Source organism: Chelon labrosus (genome assembly GCF_963514085.1).
Source record: "Chelon labrosus genome assembly, chromosome: 20".
Lineage (NCBI taxonomy): Eukaryota > Metazoa > Chordata > Actinopteri > Mugiliformes > Mugilidae > Chelon > Chelon labrosus.
Window position 1 is genome coordinate 8,440,858 of NC_140353.1, and position 21,308 is coordinate 8,462,165.

The window sequence follows — 21,308 nt, forward strand, 5'->3', positions numbered from 1 at the left end:
GTCATAATCTTGTGGCTCATCCGTGTAGTTTTCTGAGCACGCTTCAGTTGAATGGTTCGTGCAGCCGTTACATAAAACCTGTTACTGGAAGGTTTCAGACTTTTATTGTGATCCATTTGAAAAAAAGTTTTACAAAAGGTAACATTCATTTTTTACACCAATTCTTTAAAAAAAAAAAAAAATCACTTAAAATAAGTTTTTGATACAACAAATTCAGTTAACTAAGTAATGGCTTCTATAGACAATGTGAAAATAAGATAATATACATGTAAATGAATGCTACAGACATGAGGACAAACCGAGGAAGGGATTACATTAATTAAAAAAAACAAAAAAAATACAAACAAAAAAAAAAAACAATGGCATGATTGTTTTCCTTTTGATTTGAGTGACATCTGGCCAGCATTACCCACAGAGCAGTTATTATTGCAAAACGAATCCCACATCATCCGGCGTCCAACTGGAATGTTCGATGACAAAAAATGCCCCTCCCCCTCCGAGGGCTGCTCATCTGTTGCATCCGTTTTTTATGTTTTTACTTCACATGGCAACACTGGTGCGCGGCCCCCACTTCATGCCGCCGGCTGACGACGGAGAGGTGACCGCCGTACGCCAGTTTTGGTAAAAAAAAAAAAAAAAATCTATAATCACCTTCGCATGGCTTTGATTTACACCCAGATCAAGAAACAGACACTGAAAATTTACAACAAAAATAAAAAAAAATATGCAAAAACAAAGAAAAAGAGACATGTTTTTTGTTTTGTTTTCTAAACGTGGACAAGCACAGCGGACGGCGTGCTCGTGAGGACAGATGGGACGTTCTGTTCGGACTGACCGCATGCTGGAAGAAGTTGCTCTTTATTATTATTATTTTTTTTTATTTAAATTTTTTTTTTTAGAGCGGCTTGCGTCTGTTCCCGTCGAGGCAGGCGGAGAACACCCAACTTCGGATCAGTTCAACAGTGGCACTGTCGTCCCACCCTGACCACCGGCTGAACCCACGCTCCGCTTGTAGCAGCGCTCGCTGTCGGCTGTCGCTGATTGGCCGACAGCTGTTGCGCATTCGTAAAACAAAATAAACGTGAGGTGAAAACAAAAAAAATATATATATGATTCTTGCTGAAGTCAGATACCTTTAACTTAAAGTCTGGAAACGGTGGAGCTACTTCCTGAAGCTCATCTTGCATCCTAGCAACCGGTTGAGACCGGTTAATACCGGTTGAAACCACTTGAGACCGGTTGAAACCAGCTGAGACCGGTTAATACTGGTTGAAACCGGTTGAAACAGGTTTCAACCAGCCGAGACCGGTTGAAACCAGTCGAGACCGGTTGAAACCAGCTGAGACCGGTTGCCAAGATACAAGATGCCAACTCCTAATCTTTAAGAGTTGCAGACAACTTTAGACAGCGTCCAGGTAACATGTTTCCAGTCTTTATGCTAAGCTAATCGGCTTCCAGACTCATCTATTGACAAGCAAGAGAGAAACGGTGCTTCCCAAAAATAAAAATAAAAAAGTTAAACTGTTCCTTTAAAAGAAAAAAAACAAAAGCATCTGATCAGAGTTTGAGGCTGCGCTGCTTCAAACAGAGCGTTTGGTTCTGTCAGGAAAAAATACTCATTCATCCCAGAGAAGCTTCCTTTTTCTTTTCTATAAAAAAAAAAAAAAGAATCTCCACATTTATCTCCATTACAGTTACATCAGCTGCAAAGCTTTAAAAAAACACATGCACCTCCAGCATTTTATACAAGAGTATAATACAAAATAAGGCATTTCATCGTGTTGAGTATTCGTGTCGTGTTTTGAGCGTCAATGTGTGTTTTCTTGTGTGTGTGTGTGTGTGTGTGTGAGAGAGAGTGTGTTTACGCATGTGTACATAGCAACCACATTTTAATGTTATTTCTTTTTGCCCGCCTATAAAAAGACTGCAAAAAACAAACAAAGTCAAGATAACTCTTACTTAAAATATATATATTTGTCATATATATTTACGTATATATTCATATGTAAAAAAACAAAAACAAAACGGAAAAAAAAAAAGGTAAGAGGGGGGAGAGAAAAGCCCAAGAGGTCCCTGTGATAGGCCAGTTCTCAAAAAAAATAAAACAAAAAGAAGCCACTTCACCCAATCATTCCATGACCTCACCGGGCGCCACGGTGACCAGCTGCAAGGGGATCTCCTGATTGGCTACGAGGTCGTGGGTGCCGGTCTGGAGGATGAGCGTGGTTCCGTCGGCGGTGGTGATGACGGCGTCGGTCGTGGGCGGAGACGTGGAGGACGGGACGCCGCCCTTTTTGTTCTGGTGAGTCTTTATGTGCTTGGCCAGGTGGTCGCTCCGCATGAACCGCTTGGAGCACTCTGTGCACACGAACTTCTTCTCTCCTGGGAGGTAAAAAAAAAAACGGAGACGTCAGGCAGCGAATAAGAGCAAACCGAGACGCATCAGTGCTGCTGTGTACGTTGACTAGGGCTGCGACAAACAATTAGTTTTTTTCCAATTAGTTGACTCATCGATTTATTTATTTTTCATGACGTTGTACCAAATTATACTAGTCAACAAAAGTTCAGACTTATGACTTATATCTGCGAGAGACTCATAAACAACTGATGAGGACCAGGGCTACAACTAACGCCTATTTTGATGGTCGACTAGTCAAGATTATAAAAAAAAAACAACAACAATGCAGTGTTGTCCCAACAAATGAACATAAACCGCTTGCTGTCAAGGTGACTTACAGCTGAAAATGGGGACATCCCTTGTAAAATGAGCGCATTCTTAATGAGTATGGATCACAATGAGCAAAAGTTGAATCCATACCACGCTCACTTGCTTGTTTGCTTCCTTTCTGTCTTGCTCCCTTGTCCCAGTGCTCGTTTTGTAGCCATGCTACTTTATCTCCTTGCTTGCTACCTTGACCACTTGCTCCCTGTACTCTTGGTTCCTTTCACCATACCTTGCATGTAGAAGTGTGCACTTGCAAGTGTATACTTCAAGTTAGCAAGAAAACAAGTGTATACTTCTAAGTGTATACTTTCAAGTTAGCAAGGAAACAAGCGTATACTTGTTTACTTCCAAGCTAGCAAGGGAACAAGTGTATACTTTCAAGTGTATACTTTCAAGTTAGCAAGGAAACAAGTGTATACTTCCAAGTTAGCAAGTGAACAAGTGTATACTTCCAAGTGTATACTTTCAATTTAGCAAGGAAACAAGTGTATACTTCCAAGTTAGCAAGTGAACAAGGGTATACTTCCAAGTTAGCAAGGAAACAAGTGTATACTTCCAAGTGTACACCTCTGAGGTATCACATTTATACTTCCACTCCCCAAAGCCACCTCCCCACAAACCGGTCGATCACCTGCTCTGTCCTGAATTTAACCTGACAGACAACACGACATGGTCAACTCGCGTAGCATGTGAAGCTATTTGTGTTAATAATTGACGTTACCGCCACTTTTTAAAACCCGATGTTTGTGCTCTTTGTTTTTAGAACATGGAGATTTACAGTTATTTAAAGAGAGCTGGTCAAACCTCAGAGGAGAAGACTCCAGACGTAACGTGAACTAGCTTCGCTTTACAAGAGCTAGCACAATTAAAATCAAAGTCAACTGCTTACTATAAATTTACTTTATTCGCCGATATTTTATTTAATCGTACATACTTTTGTTCACAAAATACCACCTCTCAACAGCTTATGTTAAGTATTCCTGTGGATGAACTGCACAGGCTGCAGCTACTTGTCGCTAAAGCCAATATCCACGTTATTACGGTAATTTAAAGACGGGCCGATAAAAACGCATGATCTTATTCTATGTGCAGACATTTCACATACTGTATGAACAGTTTTTAATAAACCACCAACCAACCATCAGACTAAAGTCAGTTGGGAGTAGTTTCAATTGTAAACAAACGTCTCTCAAGCCTCTGGGGCTCTGTTTAATAAATGTCCTCACTTTTGACGTTTGGGTAAGAGCGTATCTAGTAAACATTGCAAGGCATCGACCGTATTTACGTATCAACGCCATCAGCCCAGAGGACAAATAAACTTTTCTGAATCTGAATCAATGACGTCGGCGAGACGTTGCAGCCGTAACGTTGACAATAACTCACAATGAGTTTCTGTTCAGGATAATTCAGTAACAACTATTTATTTATAATTTAATCATTTCATCCTGTTTTTTGTTCTTCCTCCAATCAGTGGATTTCTAACGACCCATTACTGTTAAAATCCAGACGGCGGAGAAACTTTTTAGTGGAAGATGTTAACACTGCTGTAAGCAGATGATAAATTATGTCTGGGGTCACCTCCCACGCTCAGGGAGGACTTTCTTTCGCAATTTTACACAGATGGCTTTCTTTAGTCCTCTTTCAAATCATCTGTCTTCTCTGGCTACATCATGGACGTTGTTGTCCTCCCCTTAGCTTTGTTTTTGACCTACGGCCTGGATGACTGAGTCACGTCACAGGCATAAAAAATACATGCAGGAAAACAACACCACGTACTGTATGTTAACGTGAAAATGTCAGCAAATATGTTATGAGATCTTTGGACCCTAACAGAAAAATCTGCAAGGATTCTGAAATATTCATCAAACTAAACTCAATCCTGCAAAACAAAGGAAGCAGCTCGTTTATACAGACGAGTGTAGACGCACACGTACCTGCATCAGAGACGCCACACACTCCCAAAGCTGCACCATCTCACGGTAATATGAAATAAAACACCTTGTGTACTGATAATCAGTCGCTGCACGCAGACGGCTTGATTTCTGGATTAAGTCTCAAACGCTGCCGCTTAAATAAAAGTCCCCATTGTTGCAGCAGGTATTGCAATATTGTCTGTGGTGACGTTCCCAGAAAAATGCAGTATTAAGTTACTGCTAGTCTCCATAGATAGATATCTGGAAACGAGTGCAGAATGCTAAATTGTAATGAGATTAAAGGCGATGGGTTCAGAGATAGCTGCAATCTGGACATTTCCTACTGCTGCAGCTTCACATTAAAATGGTTTAAATGGGAAAACACGGAGCTGACTTTTACTATGAGGCAGTCACAGGAAGCGTGCTGTCATTCATAAACACAATGTCCACAAAACAAGATGACAGTGGCCTTTTATTTTAACAGCAGACAGTAACTATGTCTATTTAATTTAAGAGTGAATTATGAAACATTAGAGGGCGATTGAGAAAGAGGCGATCTCACCTGTGTGTGTCCTCCTGTGTCTCTGCAGCTCGTCGCTCCTGGTGAACCTCTTCCCGCAGAACATCCAGTTGCAGACGAAGGGTCTCTCCCCGCTGTGCCAGCGCAGGTGAGCTCGGAGGTGGGACGTCTTCCCGTAGACCTTCCCGCAGCCAGCGATGTGGCAGATGTGCTGCTTCTTCTTCCCCATGCCTGACCCTCTGTGGCACAAGGACGGCACGTGTGGAGTGAGACGAATGTATATTAAAAAAAAATAATAATACGTCTGCTCATAAAAAGCGAAGGGGCAGTGAATGCAAATGAATGCTCTCGCCAAAACATCTGCATTTGAATGAATGTGTTTGCAGACAAATATAGACTCTGCATGGAAGTGGAAATGTAAACAGGACTTCAAAACCAGTTAAACAACTTAAGTAGACAAACTTAAGATGAATAAATACGTTTAGTACTTATAATTATCACTAAAGCGGATCCTTTGGTTGTACCAATGCAGTCGGAGCAAGAACAGCAATAATATAATGTGGTTGTGACTTTCTTTGTATCCCACTTGTATGTACTATTAAAGTTTATTTTCCTGTTCTTCTTTTGGACAAATATCAGCGTTAACAGCTACACCTACTGCTGTCTGCATCTGTAGTGTGTGTGTGTGCTCTCAAAAGCCCACCTTCCTCCCGACTCTTTGCAGTTGGGGCAGGTGCAGGCTACTCTACGGAGCCTCTTGCCCTCCCCACTGGGAGTATCCATGTCCTCATCTCCCAGCTGAACCCGCAGGTTGTTCAGGTCGCTGGGGTTCAACGTGGAGTCTCCGCTCAGCTGCCACTCCTCCGAGTCGGGCTCCTCCTTAATCTGGATACCTGAACCAAGAAAAAGAAGCAGGAGGAGGATTGATGAGTCAGCCAGATAGGGATTAATACCTTACAAAAGCGTGTAGTTATGTCTGCGGTCGTACCAACTGGACTGCCTGTGTCATCTCCGTGTGTGTACTGAACTCCGGCTTGTGTCACGGAGTTAACCGTGACCGTCTGGAGGTTGGGTAGGCTGACCTGGCCCGCCTGGCCCAGTGGGAGAGTCTGGACCGGGGCCAAGGTCAGCTGCTGGGCCTGGCCTTGACCCTGGGGCAACTGGAGCCCCTGAAGCGACTGAACACCCTGAACCTGGAAAGAGCAGCAACAGTATTTTAGTCATTTGAAGTGTTTCACAAAACTGAAAGACAAAAACATCTGCCCAGAGCTCACCTGGAAGGTCTGCCACTGGATCTGTCCGGTAGCCGTTACGGTTTGGGCCTGGATGAGGAAGGTTCCCGGGTTGACCAGCTGCACGCTCTGTAGGGTCTGACCCGAATTCATGTCCTGGCCTTGAGCCACCTGGGCTACCTGGGCCTGACCGTCCCCGGACAGATGCAGGATGGGCTGCGAGAGAGTAGTGGCGTTGGAGGACGACACCTACAGTCAGAAGCGGAGATCATGCCATGTTAGTGTGTGCGCGCTCGAGGTCGTGTGGTGTACAGTTAACCTACGTTTTTCATTCATAACAGGATGTGAGAGCTGGTTGCACAACAGCACTGTATTGACAAACTGGCTGCACATAATTACATAAAAGTGGTCGACACTTTCAACTGTAGTGATGCAGAACATAAAAAAAAAGAAGAAAAACTAAACAAACCAAACCTCCTGGGGGGCAAATCAACCAAGGTGTGCCACCCAAAATAAACTCTGCTTTGCACAATCAGACACGGTGAAAGCTTCAATGATCATAACAAGGGAATTTTGCAAAACTATAAAAACACGAAGTCAAGACGTCACACGAAGAAAATAATAAAGCAAGATTCATGCCCTTTCTGGCCTTAGACTTGCCACTGGAGCTCTTAAACGTCTAATTATGAGCATCCATCAGTGGGACTTGATATCATCTGAAGGTTTAAGATGTTATTTATGAAAACAATACCTGAGTAAAGCAAGATCAGGTTCACCCTCACTGGAGAATGGTTTTTAAGCCTTTTCTTATTCTAAGGAAGTTCTGAAATATTAAGTGCCGTCTAGTTGCCCAAGAACTTCCCTATATATTTGCAAAGTTATGACTTAAAGGAACTGTCCACGTCTCTGAGGAGACATCTGATGCAAGCTTTCAGAAAATGGCAGCATCCAAAACTCTGTGCTCCAGACACAGATGGATCAATACGGAGAAACAACTCTACCCATCAAACCGGCTTCACTATTGGTTTACGCACAAGTAATAATAAGTTAGATACTCGTAGAACTAAAGTTACAGTCTGTAACTACTACTTATGTCTCGTCACCGTCAGTGTCTTAATAAACACATGCTACACACGCATACACACAACTCAGTTTTAAAGATACACGCCTGTATTTGGTGCAGGTGGTTGTGGGAGTTGTAGTTCTCAGACGACGGGTCGGACACGCCCGCGGACACGGCGGTCGCTTGGGTGAGAACACCGGTCCCGTCTATGGTCTCGGGGAGGTGGGAGGAGTTGGAGGCGGCGGTGGTGGTCGGCACGTAGAGCTCGTGGTTGCCGCCGCCGCCGCTCACCGTCACCAGCTGCTGTTTGCCGCCGGCGTCCTGGCTCTGACTCTCCAGCGCCTGGCTGCTCATGATCAGCTGGCCCTCGGGCGTCACCGCCGTCGCGATGGGGACCGTGTGAGCTCCGGTCAGCCCTAGAGACTCCAGGTCCACGCTGTTTATGGGGACGAATGTTATGTTGCTGGGCAGCCCCACCGTGCCGGAGTACGCCGAGCCCCCCGCCAGGGAGACGCCTTGGATGGACTGGACTTGCCCCGACTGCGTGAGAAGATCCGAGGTCGTCGTCGTGGCGCAGCTGATGCCGATGTTGCCCTGGCCGCCGTCCTGGAGGAGCTGGATCTGCCCCGTGCCGTCGTCCAAGCCTTGCGTCTGGAATCCCGCGAGCGTCCCGTCTGCATTCTGAATTTGGGGGATGACCTGGAAGCAAGTTGAGAGTTTAGATTAGCAATCGACGCCCGAACAGAGCTCCCGCTGCAGATTAAAGCGCGTTTCTGAGCCTTTTCGTACCTGATACTGAATGCCCGACACTCCATTGGCTGCAGCCTCACCCCCGGACGCTGTAACGTAAATGGGCTGGCTGGGAAGACTCCCAATCGGAAGCACGTACTGCCCGTTGGACGTGACGATCCCGGAGTTTGGAATGTGAACGACTCCCTGGTCTTCCTTCCCAGATGAGACGGGAGTCAACACCTCCCATCGGTCCGAACCGGTCAGCTGAATTGCAGACATATCTGTCGTCTGGGAGCACAAGAAAAAACACTCACGTTATAGCAAGGTCAGGTCACACTTCTGCAAAGAACCGGCGATCCATCTCATCTTTAGATTGGATAAAAGGGAGAAAGGGAGCCGGTTTATGCACTGTTTGTAAATTAGTAATAGATTCAGAGGCTGTGTAGATGTATTAAATGGAGGATAAAGCACAGGTAGTGAAGGATTGTGCAGATTCCTGATGCAAGGAATGAATAATAAAAAAGAGGCAAAAGATGGATGTAAGCTACAACACACACAGGCTCTGAAACGGCCGAGAGCAGGGTGTGGGGGATGGGTGCCTATTACAGGACAATTGCACGCTACTGTTTTGATTATGGACGCTTTCCCTGCTACAGTATCACACCCCCGCATCCTCCAAGCCAAAGGTACACCGGCTATCTTCCAGCGAGCCGACCCAAGTGACTGACTTCAGTGTCCTACCCACTATGGGCGGGTTTTACAGGGGTAAAGTGGGTGGCCGTTATTGAGGGGAACACAGGAAGTGTACGGCTTTCACCCCATGCCATCAAAATTTCCAAAACGTGTGAACTCCATGCTCTCAAAAACACATCCAGAAGTCGAAAGCGAGCGAGAAAGACGAGCTAGAAAATGTCGGATACCTGTGTTTCCGCTGCGCCGCCGTGTTGCAGAAACTCGCTTTGACTGCTGTCCACGTCCGCGGACGCCATTTCTCCTTGTTTCAGAGGCTGCTCTGGCGCTAGCAGGGAGAGAGGGGGAAACTCAGCAAAACTCTGTAATCTTCAACTCCTGCCTGCCAGAAAAGCCCGCAAAGCATCCCCACTCTCCAGGCCAAAAGGAGCCGACTGCGAAATTCAACTTTGCAGCGGAGATTCTGAGGCGAATCGGGCCCGGATTGACTGTTTACTTTGTCAACTCCGCGGCTAGCCAGCTAGCTCGGTTAGCTAACCATATCTAGCTAGTTAGCAGTAGAGCAAAAGATAAAAAAGACGCAGCTCGCTCCGCCGTGCGCTTCACAAACTCACCGATTAGTCCCACGCTTCGATGCGCTAAATGTTTACGTACCAGTCATAGCGTGAATGGTAGTAACCGGGAGGATTAACAGATCAACGAAACTCCGAACATGATTATTTTATCAAAGGCGGGCTAGTGTTGATCGGTGAATTCGGGTCGATTTTTTTTTCTATTTTGATTGACGGTGCGGGAAACACAAAAAGGTGGGACTAACAAGCTTGACGGTCGAATTTGCATCACATTACAGGACGTCCCGCCCTTCTTCTCTAAGCCGGTTGGCTGAGCGCGGGCGGCGGTGCGCCGCCATTGGCCAGCCGCGGCTGTCAATCATTTTTTGTACGACGTGTGTTTCCTGTTTGTTGAGCGAGACGAGAGAAGGAATGCAGTTGTTGAAATCTTAACTGAGATACTTGGAAAACAGCGCGGTTTGCATCGAAAGTTAACACTAATTTAACCGTTACATAAAATAAAGTTATATATTCTGCCTTTTCTTTGTTAATTCAATACAATGTTTTTAAGTTTTACCCTAATTTTAGCAAAAGTCGAGCGAAGAGACTGTTTTTTTTGTTTTTTTAAAAAAGTTTTGAGTACTTAAATTCATTTAACGTCGTCTTTTGGCCCCCATTAAATAAAACAACCGTACATTAAATTATAGCACATTGAAATAGTTGGTTTCGTCAAACCAGAACTCCTTATTAAGTTTAAACGGGAACATCTGTTAGCAATCACAGATGCAGATTAAAACCATTAACCCTGAAACATTCGTGTTTTGGTCCACAGTTAATAAAAGATTGTTTGGCAGTGTGTATTTTGTAGTTAAAACCTAAAAACAACTTTTAAAAAACACCTTCCACGTGCGGGTGAGTAGAGTGAGTTTAATAAGTGAGTGTAATCATGTAAAATTAACAACAGAACTCACCAAAAGGTCAATTTAGTCACCTTTCTGGAGCTTTTGATTGTGCCATCTTATTTACGGTCTTATTTAACCATGAAGCCAGTTGTTTATCCAGACGTTACAAATCTCCTTTTGGCTAAGAATCCCGCATTCACGTCAAAAAGCCGTATACAAACCAAAAAGACACGAAACAGTATACTTTATCAGGGGGGAAAAATATCCATGCATCAAAAGAAGAAGTCATATACACATAAATCATGTACAGCACATATCTAATTAAAAAAAAAGCACAAAGACATGACAAAATTGTTGTGCAACATGTCAAGAGCAGTCTGTGGTAAAGACTTTAGCTGAACGTGTCTAGATTGAGTCTAGCCTGCAGGTCATTCCAAGACAAAAGGAATTTTGTATGACTACAAAGCTGGAGTTTGCATATCCCCTCTAACCAGGACTGCTTTAGAGTGAACACAGTCCAACCAGTTTGTACAGTGTACAGCACTGAGCTGTACCGACTAAGTTTTAAATATATTTTGAAACTGCTTGATGAAGTCGGTCAAGCAAATATGTAAAGGCCATCATTGTAGTCTGACACAGAAAGAAATCTGTAACAAGGCGCAGATAGAAAGGTTTTCATCCAGTGAAATGTCAGCATATTTATTTTTCACATATACCATCGTTCCAAGAACGTATATATAAAGAGAAGGAACATTAGTATTTCTGCTGCCGTTTTGATTTTAGCCATGAAGATGCTAAAATCTTCTTGTTTCCAGGAAACTGTGTACATAAAGACTATTCATTTGTGTTTTTATTTAAAAGCAGCTGCACGTTAATGTTCTGACTTCTGTCTTTAACATGAAGAAAAACTAGAAACACACATATCATTGACAGGTTTGACTCCCTTTTATTGACACGTGCATATTGATGAGGGTGACATTTATCATGTACTGTCTCCTTTAGGATTTCTGTTTTAGTCCACAGTGTGACAAGTTGTTTGAGGGGTAGATGGTGGGAAACTAAAGACATTCAGACTGTGGAGTAGAGGTGACACACGGTGTGTGTTTTGAAGTTGTACAGTCCAAATGATCCACAAAGAAGCAGTGTCTTTTGCGCAGGGTGAAGCTGATGATGTGAAGAGTCCGTTGCGTTTTCAAACCAGCCCGAAGTGAGTCAATAAAAGCAGCTTGTATAACATCGTTCTCTGGTGTCAAGAAGGCCTTCTTGGCTCTAAAATAACAATATCCCTCCTGCTCACAATACAATTGAGTCCTGCCCTCAGTTAAACACTGATGAGTGGCATTCATTTTCTCTTAGTAATAAACAGAATAGTCAGAAGTTCTTGGTCAACAAATATTTGATCATTTTCGGTAAACATCAAATGGAGTTTTAACTTTGTTGTAGATATCTTAAAGGACCTATGTTTAGGATTGCAGTGACACCTAGTGGCCAGATTGCAACCAACTCATTACACTTTACGTCACCATCTGCTTCCTAGCGGCGTGACAAAACACAAAAGCCCAGTCTGCTGCCAGGAACCACTTCCTGAGAAGGGCTCATTCTAACAAAAAGGAAGGCTAATGAAAACATCATTATGAAAATGATACTCATTTCCGCCTGTAGATCCCCTGAAATCCTACACACTGGACCTTTAAAAGTGTAATTAAGAGAAAAGCAATAATCAAATAAAATTTGACTTTCTAATTCCAAGGAAAGGACTGTTGTTTAATACTCAATATCCAATAGCTGGTTCACTGATCCATCACATCTGCAACTAATAAAGCCCTATTTAGGAGGCTTCGTAGGAACTTAGCCCATGTTTGTTTTTACTCAGAGGAATAAAAGAATGTCTGCAACAGAAACATTTCCGTAAAAGTCTGACTTTCTCAAAAAGAATCATAAAGCATCAAAGAAATCAAAAAAGGCCCGTGGTATGTTAAAAACACATGGACAAAGGCATCATTACAAGAAAAACAAATGTTTGTATTCTGTTCCAGTTTTCATATCTGTTAACCCTTTCCTTGATTCTGTGATTTCTAAAGAGAAGTATGAAAACCAGCAGACAGCGTAGCTCTTTAGGGCCTGACTGGACTGTATTCTGAGTGATCCCTCTGCTGACCGTGCGGTCTCATTATTTCTTTTTGGGTGCGTTGGGTGTGTTGAATTTGAAAAAGATAATGTCCCCGTCCTCCACGACGTAGTTCCTGCCCTGCTGCCTGTACTTCCCTGCAGACTGAGAAACAGAGGGAGAAATTTTAATTGCGTGTGAAGCTTCGCAGAAAGCCAAAAATTACTGACAGAAATTCAGCGGCGCAGCAGGCGGAGCATTTAGTGACAAACCTTGGCTGCATTTTCACTGCCTTCCTCTTTGAAGTCGTTGAACTTCATCACCTCGGCCATGATGAAGCCCTTCTCAAAGTCAGTGTGGATCTTTCCTGCAGCCTGTGGAGCCTTTGAGCCTTTCTGTTGGAGCACAGCACAGCACATGTAAACGTTAACACGACGTCACGTTAAAGAATTTCAGCATAATTAAGAATTTATATTCCAGATGTGTTCAACTCTCGAGCTCGAGGCAAACATGGATTTAAGACAGCAAAGTAAATATATTATTTAAAACGGCAATATCTGTATCTACATTTATATCTATATACACACACACAAACACTCTGTATTTCAGTTTGACGGGATCTGGACTATAAATATAAAAACTTAAAAGCTTGTAGCACAAAATACATATAAAACAATAAAAATGTAAACACTTAAGTAATTCAGAAAATCCCCCTAAAAAAGGATGTGACTGGATAATGAATCAGTTTCAAAGAAGACGTCCTCATCACAGCACTCACCCTGATGGTCCACGCTCGCACCTCGTCTGGTCCCGCTGTGAAGAAGTATTCCAGCTGTAGCGCTGCATAGCCGGTCTTTATGATTTTGGTCATAACACTAAAAGCAAACAGACGAAACTAATTAGGCACGAAATAACAAATCAGGCAAAAAGTCATCGTTAAAAAGGTGCTTTAAATGATTAAAGATTTGAAAAGAAGGGTATTTTAGCTTTATTTAACTATTCAATATCACTTGATAATCTTTCACATTGCAGCCACAGCAGGGAAAACACCTTTGCTGTGTAACACTGTGTACATTAGCACACTGGAACTGGGCCAGTATTTGATACAGCTGTGCGTTTCCTGCTGAGCACTGCAGATTTATTGACTCACACAAATAATATTAACCTGTCTACAAGTAATTCCAGCGCACTGGCTGTGACTGTGATGACTGATTGTTTACTTGCTAGGAATAAAAATGCTTCATGTAACCACAATCGATTGAACAGACTGGCAGATCAGATCGAGAGCGGTGATTTAAACCTCTGATAAACTGGGGTTAAAAATCAGGTGACGCCTTGATGATGAGTTTCCAGGAGGGACGGAAACACGGAGACATCAAAACAACTAATTTTCAAACAAATGATGCCTGAATCAATGTGGGCGGCGCCGTTGGAAACGTGGGTCTGTCAGTCATCATATCAACCGTATTTTCAGTTTATTTATTTGATGGTTGGCAAATACATTCGGTGTAGGTCGTTCACATATAAATATAAATTATCCCATATATCTCATCAGGTGATTTTATTTGGAATCTCTAGTCAGAATCATGTCAGTCGAGCTGAAGAAACATTGTTCCTGTAGGTGTGGTCAAAGCGCTCTGACAAATTGTTAAGGGCACGGTTCACCATACCATTTAACAACTGGATAACACTGATTGTGAAGATAACGTGGCGCGGCGTTTACGTCTCACCTCTGTGTCTTTTGTTCCTCGCAGTATTTATTCCTCTCCTCCTCCTCCATGTCCTGCAGTTTGAACTCCACAGCTCCACTCAGAGGAATGACCAGAGCGCCGGGGTCGTGAGCATCTACCCACTCCTTGATTTTTGCCAGCCTGAAGAAAGCAGACAGCAGGGTGAGACATTTTCACTTCTCAAAAAGAGACAAAAACAAGGTTAAGAGTAGGTGAATGCAAACGTACCACTTGTTCTTTTTCCTGATGTAATCCTTCTCTGAGAGGTTAACCAGGTAGATCATGGGCTTGGATGTCAGGAACAGGTATTTGTTGAGCACCTCGATCTGTGACGATAAATTAAGAAGTAATGAGTTTGGGGAAAGTTTATTTCTGAAAAAGGACACTTTGTCTTTTAATAAATATGAAACAATCCACATATAGGACAACATACAACTTAAGATAACACACAAACCCATTCAAGTGCGCACACACATACATCATTACCTCTTTGTCGTTCCAGTCGTGGCAAAATCTGATGTGTTTCTTCTCGTCCACCAACCAGCTCTTGACCTTCAGCATGATGTCCTGAAGCGACAAGCAGCAGGTCAGGAGGTGTACACGGAATCAAGCGGTGACACAAATGTGAAACGGATGCCCCAAACAAACTTACATATTCAGGTTTGAGCTTTTTGTCCCCTCCTCTCACGGCGGTTTTCTCCAGCTTGTCGATGATCGGCGCGATCATCTCCTCGTCCTTTAGTCGCAGTTCCTCGTGGATTATTTCAATGTCCCTGACGGGGTCGACGTTGCCCTCCACGTGGATGATATCCTCATCATCGAACGCACCTTTAAAAACACACACAAGCATTGCAAGCCTGGTAGAAATACACACGATAAAAATTTAAGTAAGCAACATAAAATCCTGACAATGGAAAAGCACAAACCAGCAAATGCTTGAAAAATTATTGAATCATCAATCATTACTATATAACATAGTAAATTGTCTCAAAACTAACTTTTAATCTACGCATCAGGATAAAATACACAATTCTACATTGCTGATGTGCATCGTTGTAATTGTAACTATTAAAATATACTTTTATTAAACAATCAAGTCAACTAAATTAGTAATCTGACCAGACATTAGACACTCAATACGCTGAGACCTTAAAACGAGCCTTATTCCCCTTTAAGAAGTTCAATAACTGCTGCAGCATGCCCTCCTAACACCTGTGCACTCTGTTCAGTTGTTACTACACAGCAGCTGCAACTCACGGGTCATGTGGAAGATGCCGTCACAGGCGCTGATGTGGGAGAGGAAGGCGTTTCCCAGTCCCTGTCCCGAATGAGCTCCCTTCACCAGGCCAGCAATGTCCACAACATTCAGGAAGGCGGGGACCTTACTGAAGAGACGAAACAACCGGACAAGGAGGACTGTTAAAGATGTGAAAGTCCACTTATGCCGGGATAAATGGACACTGTCATAACACACACACACACCTGGCTGGTTTGTGGTACTGGCAGAGGAAGTCAAAGCGCTCATCGGGAACAGGCACCCTGCTCTCGTTTGGGTCGATCGTGCAGAATGGGAAGTTTTCTGCAGCGGCTTGGCTTTTGGTCAGCACGTTGAAGAAGGTGGACTTCCTGCAACAGAGACAGCAGAGTGTCAACAGTGCAATGATCACGCTTATATGGTGAAGTTTTTGCTCAGTTACAACATGTACCTACCCAACATTAGGTAATCCAACAATTCCAATTTTCAGAGATGTTCCAAATCGTCCAATTAATGGAGCCTGTTTCGGGGCTTCGTTCTTTTTTGGAGGCATCTGCACAAGTGAAAACAAGTTGGTTACTTCATGACACCCGTGTCAAAATATCGCCTCAAACCAAGCGTCCCGAGTGCTGCTAAAAACTTGCGTCTGAGTATTAATCCCTTCGTGGCTCCATCCTACCAAGCTAGCTCTACTAAAAACGTGCGGAGGCAGCTGCAGTCATATGCTCATTCAAACACAGCATGCTAACGTCAGCTAGCGGCTAACTGGAACCACTCCTAGCCACCTGCTAGCCAGAATACCTAACCGAACAAAGATTGCTGACTGTATTTTCCATTTATTACAGTGTGGGAGTCATTTAGCTGAGAATATGTGTTTTTATCTACCTTTATGTCAGTTCTTAGCCTATGGGCTACGTGGTGTCCACTCCGCTGGTATCTGCTCACACCGGCCGCTCCAGTGGAAAGGCAAGTTGGAGAGCAAAGCGGAAGTGTTTTGACGTGAGGGCTCTCTGATTGGTCAGAGGAAGCAGCGGTAGAAAGGGACGTCAAAAAGTTACGTTAACTGACAAATAAAATCAATTAAAAAAAATAATAATAATGAAATCGAGCGTTTAAGTATTCATGTTTTTAGTTTGTTTTAAGATATTATTTTACTATTGTGAGATAAAATGTGCGAATCGGCTTAATTTGTATTTTAAATGTATTGTTTCCCGTCTTTCCGGTAAGTATCGCGAGATGTCGCCATTTTTACAGGTAGCGTTCAAGAAACTGTAGAAACACTGTGAATCGTCATGTCTCCATGATGTATTCACGTACCTTTGTTTTTACTTGAATATCATAATTATGAGGTATTTTCCCTCAATTAAAAAGTTATTGAGTCTTAAATAATACAGGTTAAGATCTCTTTTAATTTAGTGAATGCTATGCACACCAATGAATTAGCAACTATTTAAGTAATGTTTTACATAATACTTAACTTAATATGTTTGGGATTGGACAAAGAAATTTATTGTTAGATGTATCCCTCAATATTGGCTTCATTAAAGTTTGCATTTAACCTGGGATAAATATAAAATATTCATCTGACCACTGAATATGACATGCACAGCAAATAATCCTAAATAATTTTATTAATGTTTATGAATTTACAAATATATATATTCAAATATTTGATGAAACCCTAAACTCATGAGTCAGTGTAAGCTATAGTGTACAACTGTGGTAATAAACAAGACTTTACTATATAATCTTTTTATTGCTTATTTACAGCCATCAAGAAATTATTTCTCACAAGAAAAAAACGACAGAACCAATAAAGAAACATGGAATTTAAAACTAGGATCTTGATAGATGACAGGTCAACTACATAAAAAGAGTCAAATAAGAAACTAGAAGTGACAGAAAAACCTGCTTAGATAAAAAGCAAGCCAGCACTGTCTTTCACTTCAGAATTGCTTGTTTTCAATTCCCGTTCCTTTGCTCTGTACATTCCCACTTAAACATATTTTCTGCCATATTGAAATTGTGGCAAGACTCTTTTCTTTTTCTTCCTGCCAATCTGATGATGAGTAATTCAATTCATTGATGTCGCAGAGCTCAGACAAACTTCAATTTAGGGATTTCCGTTAAACTTGAAAAAAAGAAAGATTAATAATTCCTTTAACGTACATAATATGGTCTAAACATAAAAACAAACAGGCGTACAAACAATAACACAATTGTAGACTCTTCTTTCACTCCTCAGTAGTGACCTGTGGGAAACAAAAAACAGAAAAAGGGTGAGAATTGAAGTGTGATAATAATATTGTCATTTATTGACAGAAACATGGTTCAAACTTACGTGGCGAGTATGATCGCGATCGAGATCGAGAGCGGTACCCTCTGCTATAGTAAGGAGAAGGAGATCTGCGTCTGCGGGAGGGAGAAAAACGCCGCTTACATCTATAATCGAACCAGTGATTGTCAGGTAAAACGCTACTGGAAAAAGTAACCCACCTGTATGAACGGTACTCTCGGTCATCATAACGATCATAGTCCCGATCATAACTTCTGTCATAGCCTCTGTCGTAGCCCCTGTCGTAGTCCCTCGAGATGCGACGTGATGAACCACCACTACTGCTGCTGCTGCTGCCACCCCCGCCACTGAAAACACACACACACACAGGATCAAGTGTCAGCTTTGGTGTCACACTAAAAATATCCAGACTGTCCGGTCTACAAACACTCACTACGTGGGACGACCCATGTATATTCCAGGAGTGGGAGTGTGGGCGCGTTTGGTGATTGAGAAATCCACTCGGATCCTACGTCCATCAAGCTCCATTCCGTTCGCACGCTCCTTGGCCTAAACCACAGAACAGCGCCACTTGTTCACTGCTTCACCGATCAACCACATCATTACAAAAACAAGCTTTCTTCTTCTGCATAATACACAGCACAACTTGGTTAAAATTGTTAACGGATCTCTGCCTATCCTCTCTACCTCTTTGGAGTCCTCGCAATTTTCAAAGTAGACAAAGGCGAATCCTCTTGAGCGTCGTGACTGCTGGTCATACACAATATTAACGTCGCTCAGTGGGCCGTATTTAGAGAACACCTCCCTCAAGTCCCTCTCGGTTGTGTACAGGCTCAGACCGAACACACCAAGACAGTTGTTGGGGTCTGGGTTGGCCTTTGAGAGTAAAGAGAGGAGAGAAAATATGAGCAAAAACTCTAAGACGTCCAAGAATTCGTCATCAATGTGCAATTTTAAAATCTAAAAACTGACAACATATTTTTAAGTAGAAGTGTTTTGAAGGTCATCTTCCAGGTCACTCGTTAAATTAATAGATTTGAAAAGCCCACACAGAAGAAGCACCATACCCTGTTGCCAATATGTCTGCGACGGTTCGACATGGGGGAGCGGCTATGGCTCCGACGACGGTGGTAATCTGAGCTGCGAGATCGGCTCCTGGAACGGCGGCGGCGGGAGCGTGAACGAGAACGGGAATAGTGCCTGCGGGAGCTTCGGTGGGACCGAGACCTGAAAACACAAAAATGCATCACTTTGTCTGCACCCGACTGCTTCAGAAATGCAGTCTGCGAGTCCAGCATTGAAAAGGCATCACAACACGCATTAAAACATCTTTACCTAGACTTGGATCTAGATCGAGAACGGGATCCGGACCTGGAGCGGTGAGAGCCATCTTTGGAGCGTGCTGGTGAGCGGCTGGTGGATTTGGCCGAGCCACGAGGGGAAGCACTCCTTGAGCCAGCCCGCGAGTCCTGGACAGACCAGACACCGAGATCAGAAACACTGTAAAATGACAAGAACACAGGGCCAGGGGGTGAAAGTGCTTGCCCCCTTTCAGAAGGAGTTCACCACAACATGATGTTTAGCAGGTCTGACACCAAATATTTAAGAATTTGCTTAGTTAAAGTCATATATTGCAAAACATATTTTAAACAGAAATGATTTAGCTTAAGCACAGACTGCACAGGAATGAATCTTAAAAGAATGGAGGGATTGAACAGTGATGTCTGATACAGAGAGGGGGGAAATTTGTGCATGCTTTAGAGAAAGTAACAGGATGAAATAGAGCAGTAACATAAGGAGGCTGTTAGGAAATTACTCATACCCTGGTCAACTTCTGATCTTAACTTCACAACTTCTTTAACTTCATAACAACCCTTCATTTCTTCTTTCTTCTGTTTGACCTTACGACTTCTTTTTTTCCTCCTCCTCCTCCTCCTCTTCCCCCATTTACCATCTGCCATTACAACACTAGTGTGTGGGGACGGATCTCGACCGCTTCTGTTCAGCATCCAACACATTAGCATGCATCAACACCATCAGCTTCAAACAATAACAACTTCACATCTGAAACGTCTTCCGCCTTTTTCTTTCTTCCAACCTCAACCTTAACAAAGAACAAACAAGGGTGATAAGGCATGTAGGTTTGTGTTAAAAAACCAAAAGGCACAAAGAAAAACAAAAACAAAGCCAGAAAAACAACAGATTAAACAGCTGAACGGTTTCATACTATGCAAATTATCATTTATAACCATTTACTGACACAAAGCTGACATGATAGCTAACTAGTACTTAATATTTTATAACAAACGGTACCGGGAAGCCGCTATAACCATACATAAGGCTTAGTAATAAGTAAGTGTTAAGTGAAAGTCACCCGGACAGTGGGCGGCCACATCTCCCGTTTGCTTTGCTTTGTAGACAGTATGTTTATTATTTTTCCACATTAGCAATGCTTTTATAATAACATTTCTGAGCACATTTATGTATGCCAGCATAAAACGCCAGGTAATACATGTATATATAAAAACTCCTCTGGTGTTTTATACGAGGCTAAGCAGAAGCTAAGCTAGCTAACCGTAGCTAGCTTAACATCGTCCGCTTAACGTTACTGTCTTATAATCGCAACTCACCTGCTCCCTGAATTCTCTCTCGTCGTCGCTCATAATTAGCAGCAGCTGCGTGAAATGTGTCTCTAACTTAACTTCCTGCCGAGTTCACCGCAACGCAAGCGGGTTAGGGGTTTGACAGCTGAGCTAGCTAGCTAACGGAAACGTTCTGCACCTGCGTGTGACGCTTCCGGTTCCGGTTTGATTTTCAGAGTAAAAGCGCCATCTCGTCATCAAGCTTGCCCTTATAACTTTTGAGGAAAAACGGGTATTTAAAGGGAGACAAGGTGGTGGAAAAGGCATTGCAGTGTCCGATTATATGTACAGAAAAACAGTGGAAGCAAATAAATACATTTTTAGTGTTTAAAATAATAATAATAATAATACATTTTATTTCTAGGCGCCTTTCAGAACACCCAAGGTCACCGTACAGGTAAAACAGGGTTTAAAATACATTACAGACATCAAAAGCATTTAACAAACTATAATACACTAAAAGATACGATAAAGAGATAAAAGATTTGGTTTAAAAATTAAAAATCTGGAGAGAGTGACAGTCAAGGAGGGTATGATTGGAGAAAAAGGTGGGTTTTGAGATGAGATTTGAAAATTGCCAAAGTGTCGATGTTGCGGATGATGGGTGGAAGGGAATTCCAGAGGCGGGGGGCGGAACGGCTGAAGGCTCTGGACCCCATGGTGGTCATGCGAGCAGGTGGGATGGTGAGGCTGATGGATGAAGATGATCTAAGAGTCCGGCTGGGTGTGTTGACTTGGAGAAGTTCTGTCAGATAAGGAGGGGCGAGGTTGTGGAGGGCTTTGAATGTTAAGAGCAGAATTTTATAGGTGATGCGGTGGGTGATGGGAAGCCAGTGAAGCTGCTGGAGAATAGGGGTGATGTGATGAGAAGAAGGGGTCCTGGTGATAATCCGGGCAGCAGCATTTTGCACAAGCTGTAATTTACGGAGGGACTTGAGAGGGAGACCAGT

General features: G+C 42.9%; 3 protein-coding genes across 5 annotated transcripts; all 3 read right to left on the reverse strand.

Annotated features, from left to right (window-relative positions):
* Positions 1-88: 88 nt before the first annotated feature.
* On the reverse strand, positions 89-9,916 carry LOC311505264 (transcription factor Sp3-like). The gene is made up of 9 exons (XM_084568731.1): positions 9,530-9,916; positions 9,106-9,203; positions 8,243-8,473; positions 7,559-8,152; positions 6,433-6,639; positions 6,147-6,351; positions 5,862-6,051; positions 5,201-5,397; positions 89-2,382 (listed from the first exon to the last, which is right to left on the reverse strand). The coding sequence occupies exons 1-9, from the start codon at positions 9,534-9,536 to the stop codon at positions 2,129-2,131; spliced, it is 1,983 nt and encodes a 660-aa protein (XP_084424857.1). The 5' UTR covers positions 9,537-9,916; the 3' UTR covers positions 89-2,128.
* A 279-nt stretch (positions 9,917-10,195) lies between these two features.
* LOC311505265 (obg-like ATPase 1) lies at positions 10,196-16,399 on the reverse strand. The gene is made up of 11 exons (XM_084568732.1): positions 16,306-16,399; positions 15,876-15,973; positions 15,648-15,791; positions 15,423-15,550; positions 14,818-14,993; positions 14,652-14,732; positions 14,394-14,491; positions 14,166-14,306; positions 13,214-13,310; positions 12,708-12,830; positions 10,196-12,600 (listed from the first exon to the last, which is right to left on the reverse strand). Exons 2-11 carry the CDS (start codon positions 15,971-15,973, stop codon positions 12,499-12,501), a joined length of 1,188 nt encoding a protein of 395 aa, XP_084424858.1. The 5' UTR covers positions 16,306-16,399; the 3' UTR covers positions 10,196-12,498.
* A 764-nt stretch (positions 16,400-17,163) lies between these two features.
* Positions 17,164-20,486, reverse strand: LOC311505944 (transformer-2 protein homolog beta-like). Of its 3 annotated transcripts, none has more exons than XM_084569774.1 (9): positions 20,347-20,486; positions 19,539-19,820; positions 19,052-19,185; positions 18,784-18,943; positions 18,404-18,592; positions 18,150-18,265; positions 17,917-18,063; positions 17,762-17,832; positions 17,164-17,672 (listed from the first exon to the last, which is right to left on the reverse strand). In XM_084569774.1, the coding sequence occupies exons 4-9, from the start codon at positions 18,814-18,816 to the stop codon at positions 17,662-17,664; spliced, it is 567 nt and encodes a 188-aa protein (XP_084425900.1). In that variant the 5' UTR covers positions 18,817-18,943; positions 19,052-19,185; positions 19,539-19,820; positions 20,347-20,486; the 3' UTR covers positions 17,164-17,661. The 3 variants fall into 3 exon arrangements, with proteins under 3 accessions (XP_084425900.1, XP_084425898.1, XP_084425899.1); XM_084569772.1 differs by having other exon boundaries at positions 19,052-19,216; XM_084569773.1 differs by having other exon boundaries at positions 19,052-19,820.
* Positions 20,487-21,308: the final 822 nt, after the last annotated feature.

What these genes read in the sequence shown, in the direction of transcription:
- LOC311505264 (XM_084568731.1), bottom strand. An exon ending in TCCAGTGGCAGACCTTCCAG is followed by an intron (nt 6,352 to 6,432) that starts GTGAGCTCTGGG and finishes TGCTCTTTCCAG; the next exon opens with GTTCAGGGTGTTCAGTCGCT. An exon ending in TGACACAGGCAGTCCAGTTG is followed by an intron (nt 6,052 to 6,146) that starts GTACGACCGCAG and finishes TTCTTGGTTCAG; the next exon opens with GTATCCAGATTAAGGAGGAG.
- LOC311505265 (XM_084568732.1), bottom strand. Translation starts at nt 15,973, where the DNA reads ATGCCTCCAAAAAAGAACGAAGCCCCGAAACAGGCTCCATTAATTGGA. An exon ending in ACGACTGGAACGACAAAGAG is followed by an intron (nt 14,492 to 14,651) that starts GTAATGATGTAT and finishes TTATCGTCACAG; the next exon opens with ATCGAGGTGCTCAACAAATA. An exon ending in GCAGTGAAAATGCAGCCAAG is followed by an intron (nt 12,601 to 12,707) that starts GTTTGTCACTAA and finishes TCTGTTTCTCAG; the next exon opens with TCTGCAGGGAAGTACAGGCA.
- LOC311505944 (XM_084569774.1), bottom strand. Translation starts at nt 18,816, where the DNA reads ATGTCGAACCGTCGCAGACATATTGGCAACAGG. An exon ending in ATTGCGAGGACTCCAAAGAG is followed by an intron (nt 18,266 to 18,403) that starts GTAGAGAGGATA and finishes TCTGTGGTTTAG; the next exon opens with GCCAAGGAGCGTGCGAACGG. An exon ending in TACATGGGTCGTCCCACGTA is followed by an intron (nt 18,064 to 18,149) that starts GTGAGTGTTTGT and finishes GTGTGTTTTCAG; the next exon opens with TGGCGGGGGTGGCAGCAGCA.